General features: G+C 37.6%; 1 protein-coding gene across 3 annotated transcripts in view; it reads left to right on the plus strand.

The window, feature by feature from the left end:
- The window catches only part of LOC131355681 (Fc receptor-like protein 5), a 73346-nt gene that overhangs the window by 17907 nt on the left and 32673 nt on the right, over nucleotides 1-22766 (plus strand). For 2 of the 3 annotated variants that reach the window (XR_009204886.1, XR_009204887.1), the window contains exon 4: nucleotides 318-2124. Coding sequence is in view for 1 of the 3 variants with exons in the window: in XM_058394105.1 (XP_058250088.1) it covers nucleotides 15987-16022 (36 nt within the window). In the remaining 2 variants the exon portion in view is untranslated. Of the gene's footprint in view, nucleotides 1-317; nucleotides 2125-15986; nucleotides 16023-22766 lie in introns of those variants that run through there. The other variant, XM_058394105.1, reaches the window with a different exon arrangement.

Here is a 22766-nt window from a genome sequence, read left to right on the forward strand (position 1 = left end):
CATGAAGTAAGAAAGGTGCATTATGGAGATTTTATCATCAACCAGTTACAGTATCCATGTACACAAAACCCACCTCACAGAATCTGTAAGAGTTCATCCATGTTCATTTGGAAGCTGTCTAGATAACGTTCCATCATCCCAGTCAACATGGACCATTATGACAGAATTAACTATGGACATACAAAATAACTTGAATAACTGATTTGTTTCCTCTGTCACTGATTTAACAAGTTAACTAGTTTATAACATCAATGACAGCAATATCAGGAGAAATGTATTTATACATGTGTTTATTGTCTCTTTCTTTCTCTCTGCAGTGAGCCATGTGTCTGTTCTGATGAAGCTCCAGTTATCCAACAGATGGAAGGAAAACCTATAGACAGATAGATAGATAGATAGATAGATAGATAGATAGATAGATAGATAGATAGATAGATAGATAGATAGATAGATAGATAGATAGATAGATAGATAGATCACTTTAATAATCTCAAGGGAAAATTCACACATTACAGCAGCATCAAAAGAATAGCATATGCAGTAAGAAATTATCAAGAGTAATAAAATAAATATGTGAAATGTATTGTCCAGGATGGACATTAGTTTGTTTAGTGTCTTCTTTCCCACAACCACATCAAAACAGTTGAGGGAGCATCCCAGTACAGAGCCAGTCTTCTTTATCAGTTTGTTGAGCTGGAAAGAAGACAGCACTCGCAACATCAGACGTAGAAGATCTTCAACATCTTACTGCAAACATTAAAGCATCTGAGCTTCCTCAGAAAGTAGTCTACTCATCCCCTACCTGTACACAGCAGTAGAGTCTACTCATCCCCTTCCTGTACACAGCAATAGAGTCTACTCATCCCCTTCCTGTACACAGCAGTAGAGTCTACTCATCCCCTTCCTGTACACAGCAGTAGAGTCTACTCATCCCCTTCCTGTACACAGCAATAGAGTCTACTCATCCCCTTCCTGTACACAGCAGTAGAGTCTACTCATCCCCTTCTTGTACACAGAAGTAGAGTCTACTCATCCCCTCCCTGAACACAGTTCTCTGAGCGATCCTCTCATGCTGTTGCTCTGAGGCTGAGTGTTTTGGTGGATTTGGGGGAGATTCTGCTCCTTCTTGTACTTCTTTATTGTACATCACTGTATATCGTAATAGTGTTTCTATGTTTTTCAGTAATGACAAACAAAAAACAGCAAGAGGGAACAAATTTATTTGATGAATTTCCTCTGGTGTTCTTAGACCTCAGTTTATCCTGATATCAACACAGAAGAGTTTGCTGTGATTAAACCAGGAATCCAACAATTTGGGAATATTTCAGTTTTAGACTGCTGGGTGGAAGAAGGGAAAAAACAGTGACTGAGGCCTCTGTGGAGTCCCAACTGTATAAGTAGTGGATGAGTGGATACTGGATAGTAATCCCAGCTGCATTATGGACTGTATAAAGACTGAAAACATGAAATGTCCTTAAACAATTACTGAACAAAATACTGCATTTATAAATACGTTGGTTTCATGCACGTGTCACTTCCGGCAACACTGCACGAGCTCCCAGCGCCATCTAGCGGCTGTGTGCGGGACAACATTAACATCTCAGCTATTTAAATAAGTTTGATAAAATATTCCTTTTCCACCTGCTGGTCTATAGATACAGAAAACCTGAGACATGTCTTTGTAATAGAGAGATCGGTGGATGTCTGGAACTGTGTTTACAGTGTGTTACTATTGATGTTTAAAGTAAAGAAGAGAGAACATTTATTTATTATTCTAAACATCAACATAAATCAGATTTGAACATAAAGTATCATCTGATTTAAATGAAAGTTATGTGATTATTAAAGTTAAATATATCGATCAGAACTGAGTAATTTTAATGGTTGGTATTTTGTGTGGTCAAGCATGAAATATTATTTCAGGAAAGCACAGCTGTATATAGGATTTATCTCCTTCCTGATACTGACTTATGACTGATAACTGATTTAATCTCTGTGGTATTATTAGCATTAGAAACTATTTGCCCTGTTTGCCCTCATATTTATTTCTATAATCATTTATTTCCAGCACACTATAAACGCATGGCTTAGAATAAACAATAAACAATAAGTAGTTTAAAGAAACTTGTTAGGGTGTTCCTTATTTTTTGTCCTGATTGTTGAGAGGTTTATTATAAACACTTGTAGGGTTTGTAGCTGCACACACATTAATCATTAGTAGGTCAAATGACCATAAAATGTTCATTACAAAAATACTTGATAGCAAAGAGTAACTTTTGTGTTTTATTCACTTTTCCTGATAAATCTCTGAACCACTCAAAGCACACAGCTTACCCACAGCATGTCCCATTAAACCTGCTGTGAGAAACCCCGGATTTCACTCCAATATACCATCATTCAACAGATAGAGGGCGCTGTGCACATTTATGTAGGAACTTTACAGGTACATTTAACATTTTACTTATTTACACACCATTAATAAAAAGAAGTTATAATCTGCTGCAGGGACGAGACACACACTGAGAGCAGGTGAATATAACACATTTCAACACATCAATATGGTGAAGTTAAAACTCTAGCCTTATACAAACATACACATTAAAACTGTCAGAAAGCCTGTCATAGGAACTAATGGTGTTTCCATATGTTCCAGTTTCAGTGTAGTGCAGAGACAGAGACTGTTTAATAAATGGATCTCTGTAAAGAATCTCTTCTCCAGCTCCTGATTCTCTGATAGGAAGCCTGTCCATAATCGACCTCCTCTGTCAGAGGAACTGAATTTGTAGTGAGGATTCATTACAGCAAAAACAAACACCCGACTGTGTAAAACACATGACTGCTTCAGCAGATTGTTCCTGCTTTTTAAAGACTGCATTATCGTGCAGGATGTGAAGGAGCAAATCATTGGTTGGATGTATTGAAGAATCCACCCCTTACTAGTCAGGATTAAAACCATACAGCAGTTACCACTAGAGGGAGTCAAAGACATTTTAGTTTCACTTTTCAATCACTGACCCCCACATACTGAGTTACTGTATCCTTCCTGTCAGCTCCAAGCAGTCTGACCATTCTCCTCTGACCTCTCTCACCAACAAGGCTTACTTTTTGTTTGTGTAATCTATACAGACTGGTGTGTGTGTGTGTTACTGCATGAGTGTATGCATTGTGCTGCTGCTACATGATTAGTAGATTTTGATAACTGCACCAATTAGTATACAATAATAAAGTAGACAGTAAGAAATTAATGTACATTTAGATATTACACTCTCAGTGTGATATTCTTTAATATAAATGATTGTAATCCTAATAAAGTAAAGCATTACATGTTTGTGTCTTATTATGAAACTATACATAAATAAATATAATATAGTAAGAAGGATATATTGAGTATGAACGTGTTCAGTTATGTGAAATGTAATTGCTGTAACAGTTTTTATTTGATTGTCCAATAGGAAGTTTCTCCTGTTATGATGGATCTGTTATGAGCCAATCAGAAAAGATTTGTGTAGGGAAGAGACTGGTGTGAGAATAATGTGCTCCAGAACTGTGTAGAGTGTTGAAAAGTGCTGAAATGAGTTAAAATAAGGATTTCTTTGAGAATATTTCCATGTATCCAGTTACTAAACCATAAGTAAAGACTTTAGACTCGTTGTTACGAGCGGACGTCATTAACTGGGACTCCAGGTCACTGGTGTTTAGTCAAGTAGCTTTTATTGTCATTTGAAGCACATACAGCTGGTACAGTACACAGTAACATGAAACAACGTTCCTCCAGGACCATGGTGCTACATAAAACACACAACTACAGGAGACAACACAGAACTAAGTTCACTACACAGACCTACACAGTACTACATAAAGTGCATGTGTGTAAACAGTGCAAGACAGTACAGTACAGTACAATAACTGACCAGGGACAGTGCAGCACTGACCACTACACAGTTTTGTAATGAATAAAGTGCAATAGTAAAATGCTGTGGATGTAAACACAATACACAGTTAACAGAAAAACAGATCATTGTGTTTTATTGTTGTAGCAGCAGTCTAAAAAGAAATGTGGGAAAATTGTGAAGGGAGTGTAATGATGTACAGTTCAGCAAGTGTGTGTGTGTGTGTGTGTGTGTGTGTGTGAGAGTGTGTGTGTGTGTGAGTGTGTGTGTGAAAACTGAAAGTTACCTCACGCTGCAGTGAATAACAATTAATAAATAAACACCAATCCCTCTCTCTCTCACTGCTGCATGATTAAGGAGATCTGAAGCATGTTGTTTGATCGTCTCCTCGGCTGTGTCTTTGCTCCATTTCATTACTGCAGCTGCAAGAGAGGAAAAAGAAACAATTCTATATAGACCATTTCATAAATGTAAACAATAACAAACACATAATAACGGCACATTCACCTATTTCAAACGTAATTATTTTCTGTGTTCAGAAATGTCTCTGAAGGTGAGGTGAAGTTTGTTGCCATGTTGCTGTGAACTCTATGGGGCTATTAGCGATCTGCAGAATGCTGACCCCGACGGTCTGTTTATTATCGCCGGAGAAGTCTCAAATCAGTACTCTCTAAATTCTATGGACATGTGGACTTAACACGCTGGATCTTGTTTACACAAACATTCCTGGCACGTCCCACACAAAGCCCCACCCCCACCTCGGCCACATCTCTGTTATGTTACTTCCAGCATACAGACCGCTGGTCAGACGCTCTAAACCGGTTCTGAAACAGTAGAAAACCTGGTCAGCAGGAGACACCTCTGCTCTTCAGGACTGTTTTGAGTTCACTGACTGGAATATGTTCAGGGAGGCTGCAACCAACGGAGACTCTATCAACTTGGAGGAGAACAGAATCAGTGACCGGCTACATCGACAAGTGTATTGATGACATGACCGTCTCCAAGACCATCACCACACACTCCAACCAGAAGCCGTGGATGACCGCAAAGGTACTGCTGAAGTCTAGAGACTCCGCCTTCAGATCAGAGGACAAGACGGCCTTAAAAACAGCAAGGGCCAAACTGTCCCGAGTCACAAAAGAGGCAAAGAGCACATGTCCAGAGAATCCATGACCACTATAAGGACAGTGGAGATACCCAGCACATGAGGCAGGACATACAGGTGATCATCAACTACAAGACAACATCACCTGTCTGTGACTCCTCAACACCCACAACTGAACTGTACTCAACACACACACACACACACACACACACACACACACACTCACCTGTGTAACAAGTGGTTCTCCTGTTACTGGTTTATTTGAAGACTTTTCCTCAAATCCACTGTGAAAACTAAACACAGTAACAACAAAACACAACAAACACATTATCTTGACACACAGTGAAAGCGTGAGGAACAGAAGCAACCTCGTTGGCTGCATGCTGTGAGAAAGGGAAATAGTCTTTAAATCTTCTTTATGATAGTTTAAGTTCTTTTTATGACTAGAATAAACTTTTATCAGAGCATCCATAATGTCCGTGCTTACCGCTAACTTTCTTCACTAAAAACCCTCCCGCTAAATCAGCATCTGCACGAGACCCGGAATCGAGGCTTCAAAATAAAAGTCCCGCAACATACAACAAACAAAACAATCTATAAAGGTACAAATAACAAACACAGCTTAACTTCAATTACAAAAGTGGTTTTACAAAAAATGTAAACAAAATATATAAACTGTATAAACAATATAAAGGCAGCAGATACACATCTATCCAACAGCTAGCTTTGTCCCATCATGGTAACTAGCTACCGTTAGCTAAACGCTGGTTTCAGTCAGAGTTAGCGTTAGGAGCTAACCGGGCATTACTTTAGAAAACTGCCATAGCAGAAGAAAATATTCCCAACTGTAACGGTGCCGTTAGCTCGTTTCTGCTTGATTTAACATGACCGTCATGTAGGACGGCTAACGTGCTAGCTAGCTAACCTGGCACCAACATTTCTAGCTAGCTAACATTAGCCCTAATGCTAGCTCGACGTGTTAGTTGCCTAGCGCTTAGTTATTTAGACAAAGCTTGTTCAGTCTCTTCTGCTAACGTTACAGTTGTGAGGATTTTCTTCTGCTGTGGCAGTTTTCAAAAGTAATGCCGGTGTTGTGTCCAACTCTGTTTGGGGATCTGTTTCCCCCTAGCCCCGCCCCCGGACATACTTTCTTCCAGAAGTCTACAATATAAAGCTAACACTAAGTACATTTATAATCGGAACTTAGTTGATCTTACCTTAAGTGTCTTCAACTATCTGGATGAGTTGTGACTTTTGTCTTGCTGTAACACGGTCCTGACAAGAGCAGAACATCACATGGACTACAAGCAGGAGACTCGAGCATGGAGGGGAACCGCCGTCTGATCTGAACTGCGCATGCGCAAGCATTGTTGTTCAGCTAGGTACAGCAACACCACTTGGACAAACTCGTTGACCTGCAGATTTTTTCCTAGTTATGATTACATTTGCTTAGGGGAACATTTTATTAGTTCAGTTTATGAAAGTTATCAAAAACAATTGCTAAAGCATCAAACAACTTCTCCAAAAAAATTAGACAGTTAGAACATTATGCATTATTTGAACTGAATTGAATGTTTATATGTCAAATTCCTTCACCTGTCATCCCCAGACATACAAAAAATTTCTATCCAGATGTTTGAATATTGAACTGCATATCTACTTACAAGAGGGGTTATAGTCAGACATTGTGGTGGGTCTCTCTCTCTCTCTTTCTCTCTTTTTCTCTCTCTCTATTAGAACACAGGAAGTGGTAAAGTGGCTCAGCTTTAACACACACCTCTGCTCTGTCAGTCGGTCAGTCATTAGAGGGACAGGATGGAGCTCAGTCCACTCTCTGTGATGCTCTGTGAGTAAATGTTCTCTTTGTGTCTTCATTAGAGTGAGTGGTGGGGTATAAAGTTGTTCATCTGCAGTCTGAATGTCCTGAGTGATGATCTTATTGTGTGATTAGGACATTGTGTGTACTTCAGCATGACTGCTCAGGTGGATCAGTGTCTCCATATCTGTTATGAGAAGGGTTTAGTTTGATGTGTATCTACTCTCAGTAACTATGATAGTTCAACAGGTAAGAGTACAAGTAGAGCGAGTTTAAAACACAGGGTTTAAATCATCTGATGAGAGTAAACAAGTCTGTATTGTTGGAATCTGTACCTGATGATCATCTTCTGTTGTTTCCTGTATACAGAAACATGTTTTGTGTTAAAAAAAAATATTAAATGTAACATGATTTTAACAAAACTCTTAATTAGATTTTCTAAGAAAATAGCTCATAACCTATATTTCCATTTTTGTTATTATTGTAGGAATAATGTTCACTTTAATACACACAAATACCAAATAAATGCACTGCATTTATAAAATAATCACAAATCATTTTTAATGATAATCTAATTATTATTTTATGTTATAAAAATAACAGCAATTTTTGTGCAGAAACAAACACTTCTCATTAGTCCTGTAAACACACAGAGCAGTGACCGTGTTAGAGGCCTGAGAGTAGAGAGCATGTGAAGGATGTGGTTTATTTTCTATTTTCATTTAGTGATGCAAGTTGAGCTGTGAAAAAGAGGAGGAGGTGTGAAGATGGACGTGTGAAACCAACAACTAACTTTAACTGTTGATAACGTGGATAAATTTAACTCAGCTGATATCATTGACCTCTTTTTAATTCAAAAGTTGTCCAATCTGAAGACAATCATTTAAAGACAGAGTCTCCACAGCAGTCATTTGGAGACAAAACAGCTATTCAGATTGAAAAGATTTCAGAATATACCCTCACTGGCCACTTTATCAGGAACACTATACCATCACTATTACTGGGTATATTATATATGGACAAAATAACATCACTAAATGTATAATTATTCTTATTAAAAATTTAAGTTTAATGATTTTTGCTATTCATCATCCACAGAGTTTATTTTTTTTCTGGTCAGAAGCTTCAGTTGTCACCTATGCTAGGAATATTGTCCATAAGAGGCATAATTAAATGTTATTAATTCATAAGTGGGAATGCTGCTGCAGCAGGTTGTTATCTCTAGTAAAAAATGTGACAAGAATATATTGGGGTGCTCAGGTTTGCTCAAGACCACTATTGATATTCCTCACATTAGAAGAACCTAAAAACAAAGGAACTCTGCTGTGGTCAACTCACAGAATCATTAACACATCTTGAGGAAACACTTTATGCCAGTTATGGTTGCAATGAATCTGAAACTTATCTTGGAGACACCCAAAAACTTCCTGGACATCCACATTCAGGAAGAAAATGTGAAACTTCAGACAAGGAAAATACACCAAAATATTGTCTAGGTTTATTTACTTATTGTGTCAAATCTATCAAAAACTTATGCAGAAATAAACACTTCTCATTAGCCTTGTACACTGACACACACAGGGCAGTGACTCTTTTAGAGGCGTGAGAACAGAGACAAGTTGGCAGCTGTGGTTTACCTTCTACTTTTTTTAATTCAGTGCTGTGTGTTCAGCAGCGAAGAAGCGGAGGAGGTGTGAAGTTGAAAATATTTGCCACATGCATCATACAGTAAAAGATGCATTAGATCAAGATGCATTAGACCAGATCTCCCGTTTTCAAATGGTCAGCTTGGGTGAGGGGGACATGTTATGGCTGAGTAGTGTACATGTATCTATCCTCCCTCTCTCTCTCTGTCTCTCTCTGTCTCTCTCTGTCTCTCTCTCTCTCTCTGTCTTATTCTCTCCATAAGCAAACAGGAAGTGGTAAGGCTTTAACCCACACCACTGCTCTGTCAGTCAGTCATTAGAACAGCAAAATCACTCAAATACACACTAATACCTAACTAATGCTAAATCTAATCACTAAATAATTATCACTAACATTTTGTTATGGGAATTTCAGCAGAGTGCTCCTATTTTGCTTGGTCATCTAGTTATCAAACTCTTCTCATTAGTCCTGTACACACACAGAGCAGGGACCGTGTTAGAGGCCTGAGAACAGACAGCAGGTAACAGATGTGGTTTATTTTCTATTTTTATTTAGTGATGCAATTTCAGCTGTGAAGAAGAGGAGGAGGTGTGAAGATGAAGGTTTGAAAGCAATAACTAACTTTTACCTGTTGATAATGTGGGTAAATTTAAATCCACTGACAACATCGAACTTGTTTAAAGTCAAAAGCAGTCAGATGAAGACAAAAGAACTATTCAAAGTCATAAGGTGTCACTAAATGCCCTCATTGGCCACTTTATTAGGAAACTATTTACACCTGTGCAGGACTCCATATGGAGCTTCATCAAGATTTGACTGTTTCTGTTCCAGTTTAAAGCTTTTGGCGCTCAGCCGAACTCTCATGTTGTGGTGAAAATTATTTAGTTTCAGTTTCAGTTTCTTGACATTCTGTTTAATGTTACACAAAAAACATTGAGTGTTTGACCAAGTGGAAACTGATATCTATAATGTGTATGACATTTTCTAAAAATTTGATTTGATAAACTTTGCTTAGTCTCCAGAAAAATAAATAAATTAATTAATTAATTAATCTAAATAAAAGACAAAAAAAGGCTGTCAGAAGCAGTGGACCAATGGACCATTTATCCTGCCTCTAATCTGAATAAAACTCTACTTTATTTCTGGATATTTGGAATCGCAAACTAGCAACTTGGAGAGAAGAGCACAGAAAACGGAAGCGTGAATAAAGAGAAAATTATGAGCAAAAATAGCAGAAAGAAGTAAGTAAAGTAAAGAAAGTAAGCAAGAAAATAAAATTTAGTTTTTAATTCCTACTATTTTTGTTCTTTTCTTTTAGATTTCTTTGTTTAGTTTACACTACTCACAAAAAGTTAAGGATATTCGGCTTTCGGGTGAAATTTCAGGATGCACCTAAAATGCACTATAACCTTTAAAGGTGAACTTACTTTGACCTTCTCTACACTTTTGAATGCACCTGTCCAACTGTTCAGTGTTTCAGTACTTTTTGCAGAACTTGCTGTTCTCTAACAAGGTGCTTAATGGCAAAATTCACAACTGGTGTTTGATCCATGAATCGACCAATAAATTTTCTGGTTCAATTAGAATTAATATTTAAACAGTCGTCTTCATCATGCTGTTCACATTTTGACATCATGAGACCAAGACCACACCTAACAACTGATCAACAGTACCTCGCCATTGTGAGGCTTCAAACAGGATGTTCTCAGAGCGAAGTGGTGACAGAGATACAGAGAGACTGGAAAAGTCACAGAAAGTCATAGAAGTGGACGTCCTTTGGCCACATCCCATGTTGATGACCGCTACATTGTGAACAGTGCCCTGCGGAACCGGATGATGGATGCCACTCAACTCCAGGCACATTTAAGGGAGGTGAGAGGCACCCAAGTGTCACGTCCGACCATTCAAAACCATTTATATCAGCGTGGTCTGCATGCTAGATGACCTGCAAGGGTACCTGACCACACCACCAGGCACAGGCGTCATCGTCTTGCATGGGCCAGGGAGCATTTACACTGGACGAGGGACCAGTGGGCCTCATGTGCTGTTCTCTGATAAAAGTCGATTCACGTTGAGCAGAAATGATGGCCACCAACAATGTTGGAGACGTCAAGGAGAGCGCTATGCATCAGCCACTGTTGTGTTAGTGTTACAGTCTGGGCAGGTGTGTCTACTCAACACAGAACTGCTCTACATCTTGTGAATGGTACAGTCATTGTGCCCCTGCATGAACAACACAGGCCTAATTTCATCTTTATGGACGACAATGCTCCAGCTCATCGAGGTCGCATCGATAGGGAACGGCTCCTGGAGGCTGGGGTACCTCAAATGGAGTGGCCTGCACTTTCTCCAGACCTGAATCCCACAGAAAACCTATGGGATCAGCTGAGTCACCATGTAGAGGCTCTTAACCCTGCACCCCAGAACCTCAATGACCTGAGGGCCGCCCTTCAAGAAGAGTCGACTCGTGAACAGCATGAGACATCGTTGTCAAGCTGTAATTGATGGTCAAGGGCACATGACAAATTATTGAGACATTGACATTTTTTGTTGTGGTATACCCACCACTGTTGTTGGCTTTTGTTTCAATAAATTGTTTGAGATGAGGAAATCACCATTGCATGCTTCTACTTAAATGCCCTACTTTCATGATATAATATCACTGTAGCATGAACTTTTTACATTTTCCATAAATTTCACCCACAAGCCAAATATCCTTAACTTTTTGTGAGTAGTGTATTATATTCGTCAGGAACAGGTGGACAGTTCCCTGCCAGGCCCAGAGAGGGCGCTGGCAGGTGAATCTCAGAAGCCTGCTTCTTCATGTGTGTTTTGTGTCATGCCATTCCTATTGTTCTCCTTCCTGTTGTATCACCTGTTCCCCAATTACCTTAATGTCTAGCCCTATGAATAGGGACCCTTGTGTTCTTGTTCTTGTCGGTCATTGTTCATCTGCTCTGTGGGTTTGTCCTGTATCTGGTTATGGCATGTTCTTGCTTTTGCTAAGGATTATGTTTAGGTTTTAGATTTCCGTTTCATTTTGATTTCAGTAACGTCATGTCTAGTGTTAGGTTAGTCTTCCCCATGTCTTGTGCTTTTAAATAAAGCAGTACTTCATTAAATCCTGCACCTGGGTCTTTCTCCATGGCATATCAGTGCATGCCACCACCACAGAAGTCCGGGTTCGCGCCCCACACGGGGCGGGGGTGCCCAGATGTTACAATAATTTTAAGACCACAATACTTATGGCGTGAAATTGATGCTGCAGTTGTGACCTGATACACATATATATCTATGTATATTTAAATAACTCCATTTGTGATGCTCCAAGTAAAAATTAGGGTGAGGGGGGGCTGTTTTCCACTAAAAATTTAATGCACCATTTCTTAACCCTTTACATAAGATATAGAAGGAAGAGTTGGGTCACTGTCCTCATTCAGTCTTACCATGGTCTGTATTTGAATCTGTTATTAGCTCCAACCTCACTTTCAAGTAAAGTGTCTAAGATGTCAGTTAGGTTTCCTTCAGTCCATTCTTCCCTCAGTGTCCATAACACAAGTTCATAAATTGTCCACAATTTACTGTTTATGTTGTCTGGTTTCTGATATTCCTCCACACCATTCTTAAAACAAGATTCTTAACCTAAAACAACCTACAAATTGTTTCTCTGTCCTAATGGACTCTTTAAATTCTCTCTCGTTGTGATGTTACTGCACAGAGTTATTACAGTGGACTTTCCATAACCAGCCACAAAATATCACCTACAGTGCAAAAACTGCAATAAGCCAATGGATAATAATGACATTTTTGATAAACATTTAACACAAAACTTCATATATTATTAATCCTTGTATGACCCTCATATGACCCATAATTTTGTAGCAGCAATTTTAGGATTCATCAGTAATCAGCTTCACACTCTAACACACTGTCATATATCCCACAAGCAACTGATTGTTATCAGACAAATATTCCAAAAGACAGTGTGACAATAATATAAATAAAGGAAATGAAAAATGCTAATTGCTATAAATGATAAATGCTATATATAATAAATATTATATTTTTCATATTAAACATGAAAATGTAAGTGCACATGAAATATGAAGTATAATATTTTTAAAATTTCTAGACAAATAAATTCTTTGAACAGAAATCATGATTCCTTTTTCTTATCTTCCCATCAGCTACTCACACGAGCTCATACATTAAACTATTACCATCACAGTGTAATTGTAATGAGTTTTAAAGAAGCAAACAAATGATGATATTAGTTTGAACATCAACGCTACAAATGTTTAAATCAGGGGTTCTCAACCTTTTATACTCCAAGGTCCCCTTCTTCTCCAAGTCAGTGTTTTAAGGCCACCCTAGATTCTGGTATACTGTACTTCTGCAGCAATGAGAAACGTGTTCGTTTTTCAACCTTTTCATTAACAAAAAGCATTTGTTTGTTATTACTCTTCCACTGTAATTATTTCTGTAAACAATAAATTCAAGATTCGTGACAAGCCTGCTGCTGTTGCTTGTGAATGATGTGGTCAATACATGGAGGGATGTTTGACAAAGCCACAAGCATGTCGTGCTCAGGGGTCAGTCTGCATCTGTGTTTTGATTTGATGGCTGTCATGGCTGAAAACCCAGCCTCACAAAGGTAGATGGTGCTGAACTGTAGCAGTACTTTCATTGCTGCATGACACACTGGATACTCTGCAGCAGTCTCACACCAGAATGTCTCCAATGGTATTTCCGCTTTCAGAGTGCTATCAGATGATAAGTCTATGAATTCTTCCAAAAGTCTAGATGGGGAGGTAGCTGGAAGCTTTTCCTCAATGTTTTCAGTAAATGGATTTTTTTTCCAGAGATAAGAAGCTGCTTGATCCTCAGACATTGCAGGAAAATAACAGTCAAATTTCTCTGACATCTTTGAGAGGTGCACTGCAACATGGGGTTTGATGATTTCAAAATCTAGTTCCTTCTTTGCTAGAAAGGCACTAATTTGTTCAAACGTGTCACAGGTTCCTGAAAGTGCACAGTTTTTTCTATAGTTTTAGCTTTCTTTTGAAAGCCTGAACTCGTTCATGCTGGATAATGCAGTTTAAAGATGAGAGTCAGCATTCGTCCCCGGGATAACCATCTCACCTCTGTGTGCATGAGCAGCGAGTGGTTTTCAGCACCCACCTCTGCCTAGAAGGCTGTGAATAATCTGGAGATTGTTGCTCCCCAAACATTGTAGCCTGTTGTAGAATATGATGAAGAGTAGGTTCCATATATTTTGTAGCAAGAGCATCTCTGTGAAAAAAGTAATGTGTAACAGCTTTTTATCTGCTGGACCACTCTGGAGTGCTTGTCCATCATCACTGCAACTCCGTCTGTGCAGACACCGATGCAGTTAGCCCAGTTTATTTTATTCGATGTCATCAAATAATCCATCACTCTGAAAATATCCTTTGCCGTTGTAGTACTGCGTAGCTCCTTACAAAACAAAAAGTCCTCATGTACTTCCTTTTTCCATTCATAGCAAGCATATGTAAGCAGCTGAGACATTTTTCACACGACTCATAATTGCTGTGAAGCCATGCTGCACACTGTTCTGTGATGTCTTTGGACATGCAGGAGATGTGGAGCTTGACTGTGTCTTTTAAAAGTGGTATTTCAGCTGCTTGCTTGGACTCTCCTCTCCAAATTCTCTCACAATTGCAGTAACACAAGGCAAAATTAAAGAGGAGCTTTGAGGAGTTTTTTATTCACACAAGTGTTTTTTGCCACGTGTTTTTATTTCGGTCTGTGCACTAGCCAGTTGTTTTGCTTTTTGCAAATCCTTGCTTTTCTAAAAACAGCACAAACCCATAGTTAAGGTAACTGTTGTCACATTGATGGCAGTTTTTTTCTGAGTAGAAGTCTGTTTATCGACTGACAGTTGAACTACAAATTTGTCAATTGATTGCTGTGGTGAAATGCCTGACTGAATGCTCGGTGCATGTTAACTACATTTTCGGGTTTCAGTCAAAATTAAATTAATTATTAATTTCTTATTTAAAAAAAATAGTTTTAGCATGTTATTTTTTAATTTAATGTATTAATAATAAAATTAATTACATGTAGGAATATATTTAAATTAATTAGTATTTTTTTCATGGCCCATCTGGAAGATCACTGAGGCCCTCTAGTGGGCCATGGCTCCCCGGTTGAGAACCCCTGGTTTAAATGGGACATTAGAGTTGATTATCTCATATTAAATTTTTAGAGTTAATTCGGGTGGACAGGACTGTACCAACAGAGGATAGAAATTGGTGGTGGAGGGAGGGTGAGCCACTTCTAAATGAGACAATGGATCAGAATTTCTTAGTCTAAAACGAGTCTACAGACCTTTAATAAAATTAAACATTTTTAGACAACCCACACAAGCTACACAACCCACACGACACACACAACCTACACAACCCACACAACCTACATAACATACACAACCTACACGACACACACAACCTACACAACCCACACGACACACACAACCTACACAACCCACACGACACACACAACCTACACAACATACACAACCCACACAACATACGTACACAACCTACACAACCCACACGACACACACAACCTACACAACATACACAACCCACACAACATACGTACACAACCCACACAACACACACAACATACGTACACAACCCACACAACACACACAACACACGTACACAACCCACACGACACACACAACCTACACAACCCACACGACACACACAACCTACACAACATACACAACCCACACAACATATGTACACAACCCACACAACACACACAACATACGTACACAACCCACACAACACACGTACACAACCCACACAACACACACAACATACGTACACAAGCCACACAACACACACAACATACGTACACAACCCACACAACACACACAACATACGTACACAAGCCACACAACACACACAACATACGTACACAACCCACACAACACACACAACATACGTACACAAGCCACACAACACACACAACATACGTACACAACCCACACAACCCACACAACACACGTACACAACCCACACAACACACACAACACACGTACACAACCCACACAACACACATTAACATTTTGCCTGGGCAATGAACAATAAAAAAGTAAAGAAATAAATCCCTGCCTCTTATAAATTCTATGAAGCAGACCATCACTGCTTTAACTTCATCAAAATAAAACAGATGTGTACAGATTGTTCTCAGTGTATGGGAGCAGACTGATAGGTGATGAGAGGAATTTAAACAGTTCTGTTTCAAACTACTACAATGTATTTAAGGTCAGGATTAAAATATCCTGTAGTTATCTCTCTCTCTCTCTCTGTGTAAGAACATAACAGTGTGATAGTCCTTTGATTTTATGTCCCAGCTATCAGATTTTCAGACTTCAATTATAATATCTGCTGCATACTTGGTTACTTTTTGCAATAAAGTGAAACAAACAAATATTTTCCATATTTACATAATGTTCTGTTTGTTTCCTTTTTAGTGCTGATTTCACTTATACCAGTGGCCCAGGCTCAAGGTGATTTATATATAGTTTTTCCTTTATATTGTCTGCATTTTTAATTTGTTTTGATGCTGAGAAGTTTGTGTACAATTTATTAATTTGTTCTTTGTTAATTAATGCAGTTTTCATAGCACTAATCAAAGGATGGCTGCAACATCAGATTTGGATAAATAGTTTCATGCTGCTTAAAAGTCTTAACATATTAAATACAAAACAGCACAAGTTTAATGACAGCAGCACAAGAGAGCAACTGACATAACTAGTGCTAAATAAAATGCTCCATGATGCCCCTGATTTCTTAATATTAAGCAGGTTACAGATATCAGTATCAACAAGTAACAAAAACATGTACTCATACTCACAATATACATGATAGTAGTGTAGACTTACATACAGGGAGGAGGAGACACTCAGGGGACTTACAGCTGGAAGAAAAATAATAATGAACCCTATATAGATGAAAGGGAGAGAGACTACACAGACAGCACAAGTCAGGAGTTCAGAATCTGGTCTGTTGAAGACTCTGGAGAGACTCTCAGAGCTCAGAGATCAGTTATGCTGTTGATCTGATTTTGAGCTGTCAGTAACTGAGTCCCAGTTTCTTTAATGTTGACTTTCACTTCCCTGTCGAGTAGACAACAATTTCAAGAATCACCATAATGTCTTTTTCAGTAACATCTGAGTTTTAGATTAAGTTTATATTAAAATTGTGGTGAATCAGTCTGATTAATAGAACACAGTGAACATTAAGAATAAACGTAATAAATCTCACCTTGTGTTGGCTCTGCCATTATCTGAAGATTACTTAAGTATTAAGTATACTTAAGTATATATTAAGTTACTTAAGTATTCTGTGATTCTGAGAGGTTTTGATGATCAGCATCATCCACATTAATGTCTGTCTAATTAGCTGAGTTAGAAATCCCTCACAGCATTTAAATACGAGCCTCATTATATTCTCTTCACTTGATTATTTTATTACTTTGTCTGCTGTCATCTTTTATAAAATGTGTGAGCACTCCTCCTTGTTTTAATGATGTTGTTTTAATGATGATGTAATGATGATGTAATGCACAAGAGACATGCAACTATTCTTCAATTCAGCTACACATATAGTCACTGATTAGCATAATTATAGAATTACTTACATTTTATGTAAAAAAAACCTCTCAAGTGTGAGTCTCTTCTGTGGCTTTAAGGAAAATTCAAAAATCCTCTGTCATGGCTTTACTGTATGAAGTCATGTTTTTGCTCATTTAAAATAAATGCAGATATGTTCAGATGGTGGTTCAGGATTTGTGCAGGATCCATGAAATAACTAAAATCAGCAATTAGTGTTTCTACACTTCAGTCCAGTCAGGAATTTTGTTACATAAATATACTGAATATATCTCGTATTAAATGTATTTAATATTGTATTAAAATATTAGACACTGCTTATGTTGTAAAGTGAAAAGCAGCTCTGACTCCTTCATCATTTCATACCAACAGCAAAACCCAAAGCGACTGTGAGAGTGAATCCTCAGAGCTCCGTCTACACTGGAGACACCGTCACTCTGAGCTGTGAGCTGCAGCAGGAGACTGCATGGAGGTTTGAATGGTACAAAAATAATGAGTGGTTACAGAATCTGAACAGTGAACAAGAGAACACACTTACAGTGACAGTCGATAATGCAGGAGAAACAGAGTACAAGTGTCACGCAGGCAGGAGAAACCACTACACATATTACAGCTACTATAACAATGGCTACTACTTCACAGAGTTCAGTGATCCTGTCAAGATTACAGTGAGAGGTATGTCATGACTTTTTTTTTTCTCTTTTGATCATAGGTTTGTTAAAGGGGTTAGAAAAAATATTGCTTCATTACTGTAATTACTTATCATTTTAGAATGTTCCAAATCTTGAAATACTGGAAAATGTTGAAATTTATTAGTCTTTTTTTGGCCATTGAGATCCAATACAAAAGTTTAAAATCAGTGTACTTAAGAAAAAAAAAGAATAGAGGTAAAGCTATAACTTTTTGTTTTCCAACATGTAAACGTTTTCAGGACAGAGTAGTTTATATTTTGCAGTTTTGCTGTAACATGACAAGCTGCATTTTTTAAATTTATTTATTAGTGAGAAAACAGAGAGCCTGGTGAGATACCATGTGGGCTTTTGTTCTGATTAATATCTTGTCTCTGCCCCGGTCCTGTCATTGGTTGTTGCTCTAATGTGTCTGGATTATACTTATACTACCTGTTTTTTTTAGTTTCACCATGTCTTTGCCTTGCAACTGTCCTTACACCTGTGTGTTTAGTCTGCCTCAGCCCTGATCTAGTGTTTGTTTTTGCTTAGTTTCTGTGACAGAAAAGAAAAAAAGAAAGATGCAATGATGTTTTAAGATATGGTGTGGTCCTGGTATTCCCTATATGTTATGTCCACACAAGTATAGTAATACCTGTAAATTCTGACCTTGCGGGGACATTTTTTTGGTCCCAATGATGAAACAAGCTTGTAGTTTGTGCAGTATAAAATCTTTGCCTCTATGGAATGCGCCCATAAAATATGAAAACCCTGTGTGTGTGTGTGTGTGTGTGTGTGTGTGTGTATTAAAAATTATTACTTTACTTGTAACTTGTGTTCTTCATTTAATTTTTCTCTGAGTGCTGCCCTGACACTGGAACATCTGGGAATTTTTTCTGTACTTTGTCTGTAAATGCAATTTCACTTATAAATGATTACAATTTTGCACTTTAACATAATATTTGTGCAAAGAAATAAAGGAGGACATTAAACCCACACAAGATGAGCATTACTTTGCCTTGGTCAAGAGCTGGCTTTTTGTAGTGGCTTTGTTTGCATTTCCAGCACTTCCAGACAGCCCATGAGTGGCCAACGTCTCCTGTACAAACACTGCTCCTGCCAGATCTTTAACCATGGCAGAGAGGTTGGAGCAGAGAACCTGCTTCTCTCCAAAATTTATCACACTGTTCTGATAATATTCAAGTCAGGTGACTGAGCTGGCCAGGGCATTTGTTAAAGTTCATAATGGCACTCCTCAAACCCAGACTTAACTGTTTTGGCTGAGTGTATGGGAACATAAACATCTTAAAAATGGCATAATTGTTTGAAACAACATTTGGATCATAGCATGCACCTGATCACTTAGAATTTCCAAATACTTGGTGGCAGTAACATGACCATGTAGACTAATGATGGCACCAGCAGAATAACAAGATTATGGCTGCCCAAATCTTCACAGATCCACCTCCCATGTTTGACAGTTGGAACCAGACAGTCCAAGTTGTTCGCTTTCCTGGGGGTTCTTTGTACATAAACTCTACCTGCTGTTAGGAGTAATATAAATGATGATTCATCAGATCATATCACTCATTTCCTGTCTTCAGCTGTCCAGGTTTTATGATCATGACACCATGTTTTTTGTATTTTTGCATTGGTGTCTGTGATTAAGGCTTTGTGAATTTCTCTGCAGAATGTTTTTGTGGAAACAGGGTCTTTAAGGTGGATATTAAGTTCTACTCTCACTTTTGTTGCTGTAGTTCTGTGTTGTTTGGACACAATGTGTTCAACGGTCACTATCAGTAATTTTTAAATTCCGGCCACTATTCTTCTTCTCTGATAAAGTCCTGCTATGCTTTGTATTACAGTCATAATCATGGACATTGTTGCTCTTGAAACACCAAAGAGTTCGGCTGTAAAGGTTACAGATGTTCCTGATAAATGTGCTCCCAACATCTGTCCACTTTAGATGTCTGAAAAGTTAACCATTTCAACAATGTCTTAAATTAACCACTGCTGACCACAACTGTTTTTATACTGATATAAAAACTAGACAATGTCTAGTAATTAAAAATAAATGAATGATAATCACAACATGTATTTTTTCATAGCAGCATACACAAATGATATTAACCCTATAACAATGGGTGTTCACATTATTTTGTCCAATCCCTGTGTTCGTAAATTAGCTGATAGTGTTAATAAAAGCAATCTGTTGCATTAACTATTGCACTATTACTCTATTACACTATTATATTATCATTATAGACCATGGCAACAAATTCATAATGGCAATAAATGTGCTCTATTATTATTCTACAGCAAGACCTAAACCAGTGGCAACCATAAATCCTGATAATCAGGTGTTGAGTGGAGAGACCGTCACTCTGAGATGTGACATACAGGATGAAAGTGTCTCTAGCTGGCAGTACAGCTGGTATAAAGATGCTTCACACAGTCCTGTCAGTAGTGGACAGGTGTACAGAATCAGTGGTGTTGAAGTGACCCACACAGGTAAATACACCTGTAGAGGAGCAGAGAGAGGAGGTTCACGCTCCTCACACTCCAGTGATGCTGTTACACTGACTGTATCAGGTGAGTGTGGGGGTGTTTTTATTTCTTATTAAATATGTTTACATTATTTTTAGGGTTTAGATATTAAGCTGTCAGTAACTGAGTCCCTGTTTCTAGTAGACACCAAGATTCATCATCATGTCTTTTTCAGTAGCATCTGGGTTTTATATTAAGTTTGCACACTAACACTGCTGGGGAAATAATCCCTGATTCACATCTGTTCTGTTGGCTATATTTCTAGTTATTAATATCTATGGTCATTTGAATACTTTATAATATTTTAGCATATAGTTTATAATATTATATAACACCTGTCTGCAATGACTTTACTCTATAAAGTCATGTCTTTGCTCATTTTCATAAAGACACAGATATATTCAGATGGTGGTGCAGGATTAGAGCAGGATCCATAAAATAACAATCTAAAATCAGTAAATACAGTGTTTCTACACTTCAATCCATTCATGAATTTTGTTTCATAGAAAATAAACTGAATACCAGCCGTGTAAGAAAACATACAACTGTAAAATCTGGTATCAAATGTTAAATATAAATGTTTGTTTTAGACACAAAGCATCTGTTAGACACAGTGAATCTACTGCTTATGTTGTAAAGTGAAAAGCAGCTCTGACTCCTTCATCATTTCATACCAACAGCAAAACCCAAACTGACTGTGAGAGTGAATCCTCAGAGCTCCGTCTACACTGGAGACACCGTCACTCTGAGCTGTGAGCTGCAGCAGGGGACTGGATGGGGGTTTCAGTGGTACAAAAATAATCAGTTACAGAATCTGAGCAGTGAACAAGAGAACACACTTAAAGTGACAGAAGATAATGCAGGAGAAACAGAGTACCAGTGTAAGGCTTTCATTAGAAACTACTCCACAAAGATCAGTGATCCTGTCAAGATTACAGTAAGAGGTATGTCGTAATTTTTTTTCCTCTTTTCATCACGTGTTAGAAAGGGTGAGAAAAAATATTGCTTAATTATTGTAATACCTTGTTTTTCCTGAATGTTTAAAATAATTGTGAAATACATATTCCACTATTTAAGAAGATCCCTAAGAACAAAGCACCAATCAAAATGAAATTAAAATAAGAAAAAAAAGAAAAAGTATGTAAAATTTCTGTAATAAACTAAACAGTCTTCTTCCAGTTTTACATTTGAACAATCTTACAGATTTACAGTACGTCCAAAATTCCTTTTGAAAAACAGAAAACAATGGCTTTGTTTTAAGGCACTTACATTCATGAATATAAAATTTGCCCAAAATGATGTACCTCTTCCATTAAAAAAACAAAAATTATATCTTTATTATGTTATATTTTTAGAAAATTGATAAGACAGCTTGATTGAAGCTTTAAGCCACTTGAATGTATCAGACCAGAAGGCTTTACTGAATGAACAGTCAAAGAATAAATGTACAGCTCAATATCAACTTCACAAAAGTTACAATTATTGGATGGATAGATATCATTAAATATTTTATAGTGTACTTCCTTGGCTTTGGGGGGTATGGGAAAGGAGAGAGACATGGTTCTTAATTTAAAATTAGAGCTTGATTTGGAAATTTATCTTGGGTCAATAAAATCCTTATTAATTTATTTGTCAGGCTGCACCTAATAAAATCTTGCCCATTTATTATTAAAGAAGGTAAATGAAGAGCTTCAGTTACACTGGGCACTGTATTACTGACCAACAGTATGAAGGCCTTTGGAATACAGTTCAATACCCTGTTATATTGCTTGTAATTACAATGAATATTATATTTTCTACAAAAAGTACTGTGATCCCTGAGAGCTAATCTTAAATATTATAGTTAAACTATCTCTGTAATATTACTCCTCACTGTTATTAGTGATAAATAACCATTAAACAAGTCTGAATTTGAAGATTTGTGTCTGTAAACTGTCATAGTCGTACATTTTGGAGTTGTACTCTAACAAACACAAAAAGTGTTCTGAATTACGTACAATTATTTCTGACAGTGATTTTATTCCATATAACTTTCTGTTTTCAGACATGTAAAACTCTTCAGGACAAAGGAGTTTATGTTGAACAGTTCTCCTGTAACATGAAAGCTGCATTTTTTAAAATATATATATTTTATTAAAAGAGTGTGAAAATAGGTAGCTTAGTGAGAAAACTTATAATGTGAGAACTGTCCAAGGAATTTGGGACACATCCCCACAAGACAACTAGAGGTCAACTGAGCCCATATATTTTGAACTGTTTCTGTTGTGTTTTTGTTTCTAAAATAGTTTTATAATACAGTTTTTATAATTTTACACAAATCCTGCCCCATGCTGTAAAAATGGATATGTAATTTAGACTTGTAGTCACACTCATCTAACTACACTTTATAAGTGTTTTATCCATAGATCATGTTTGAAACTAATAC

This window comes from Hemibagrus wyckioides, linkage group LG07, assembly GCF_019097595.1.
Source record: "Hemibagrus wyckioides isolate EC202008001 linkage group LG07, SWU_Hwy_1.0, whole genome shotgun sequence".
NCBI classification, from domain to species: Eukaryota; Metazoa; Chordata; class Actinopteri; order Siluriformes; family Bagridae; genus Hemibagrus; species Hemibagrus wyckioides.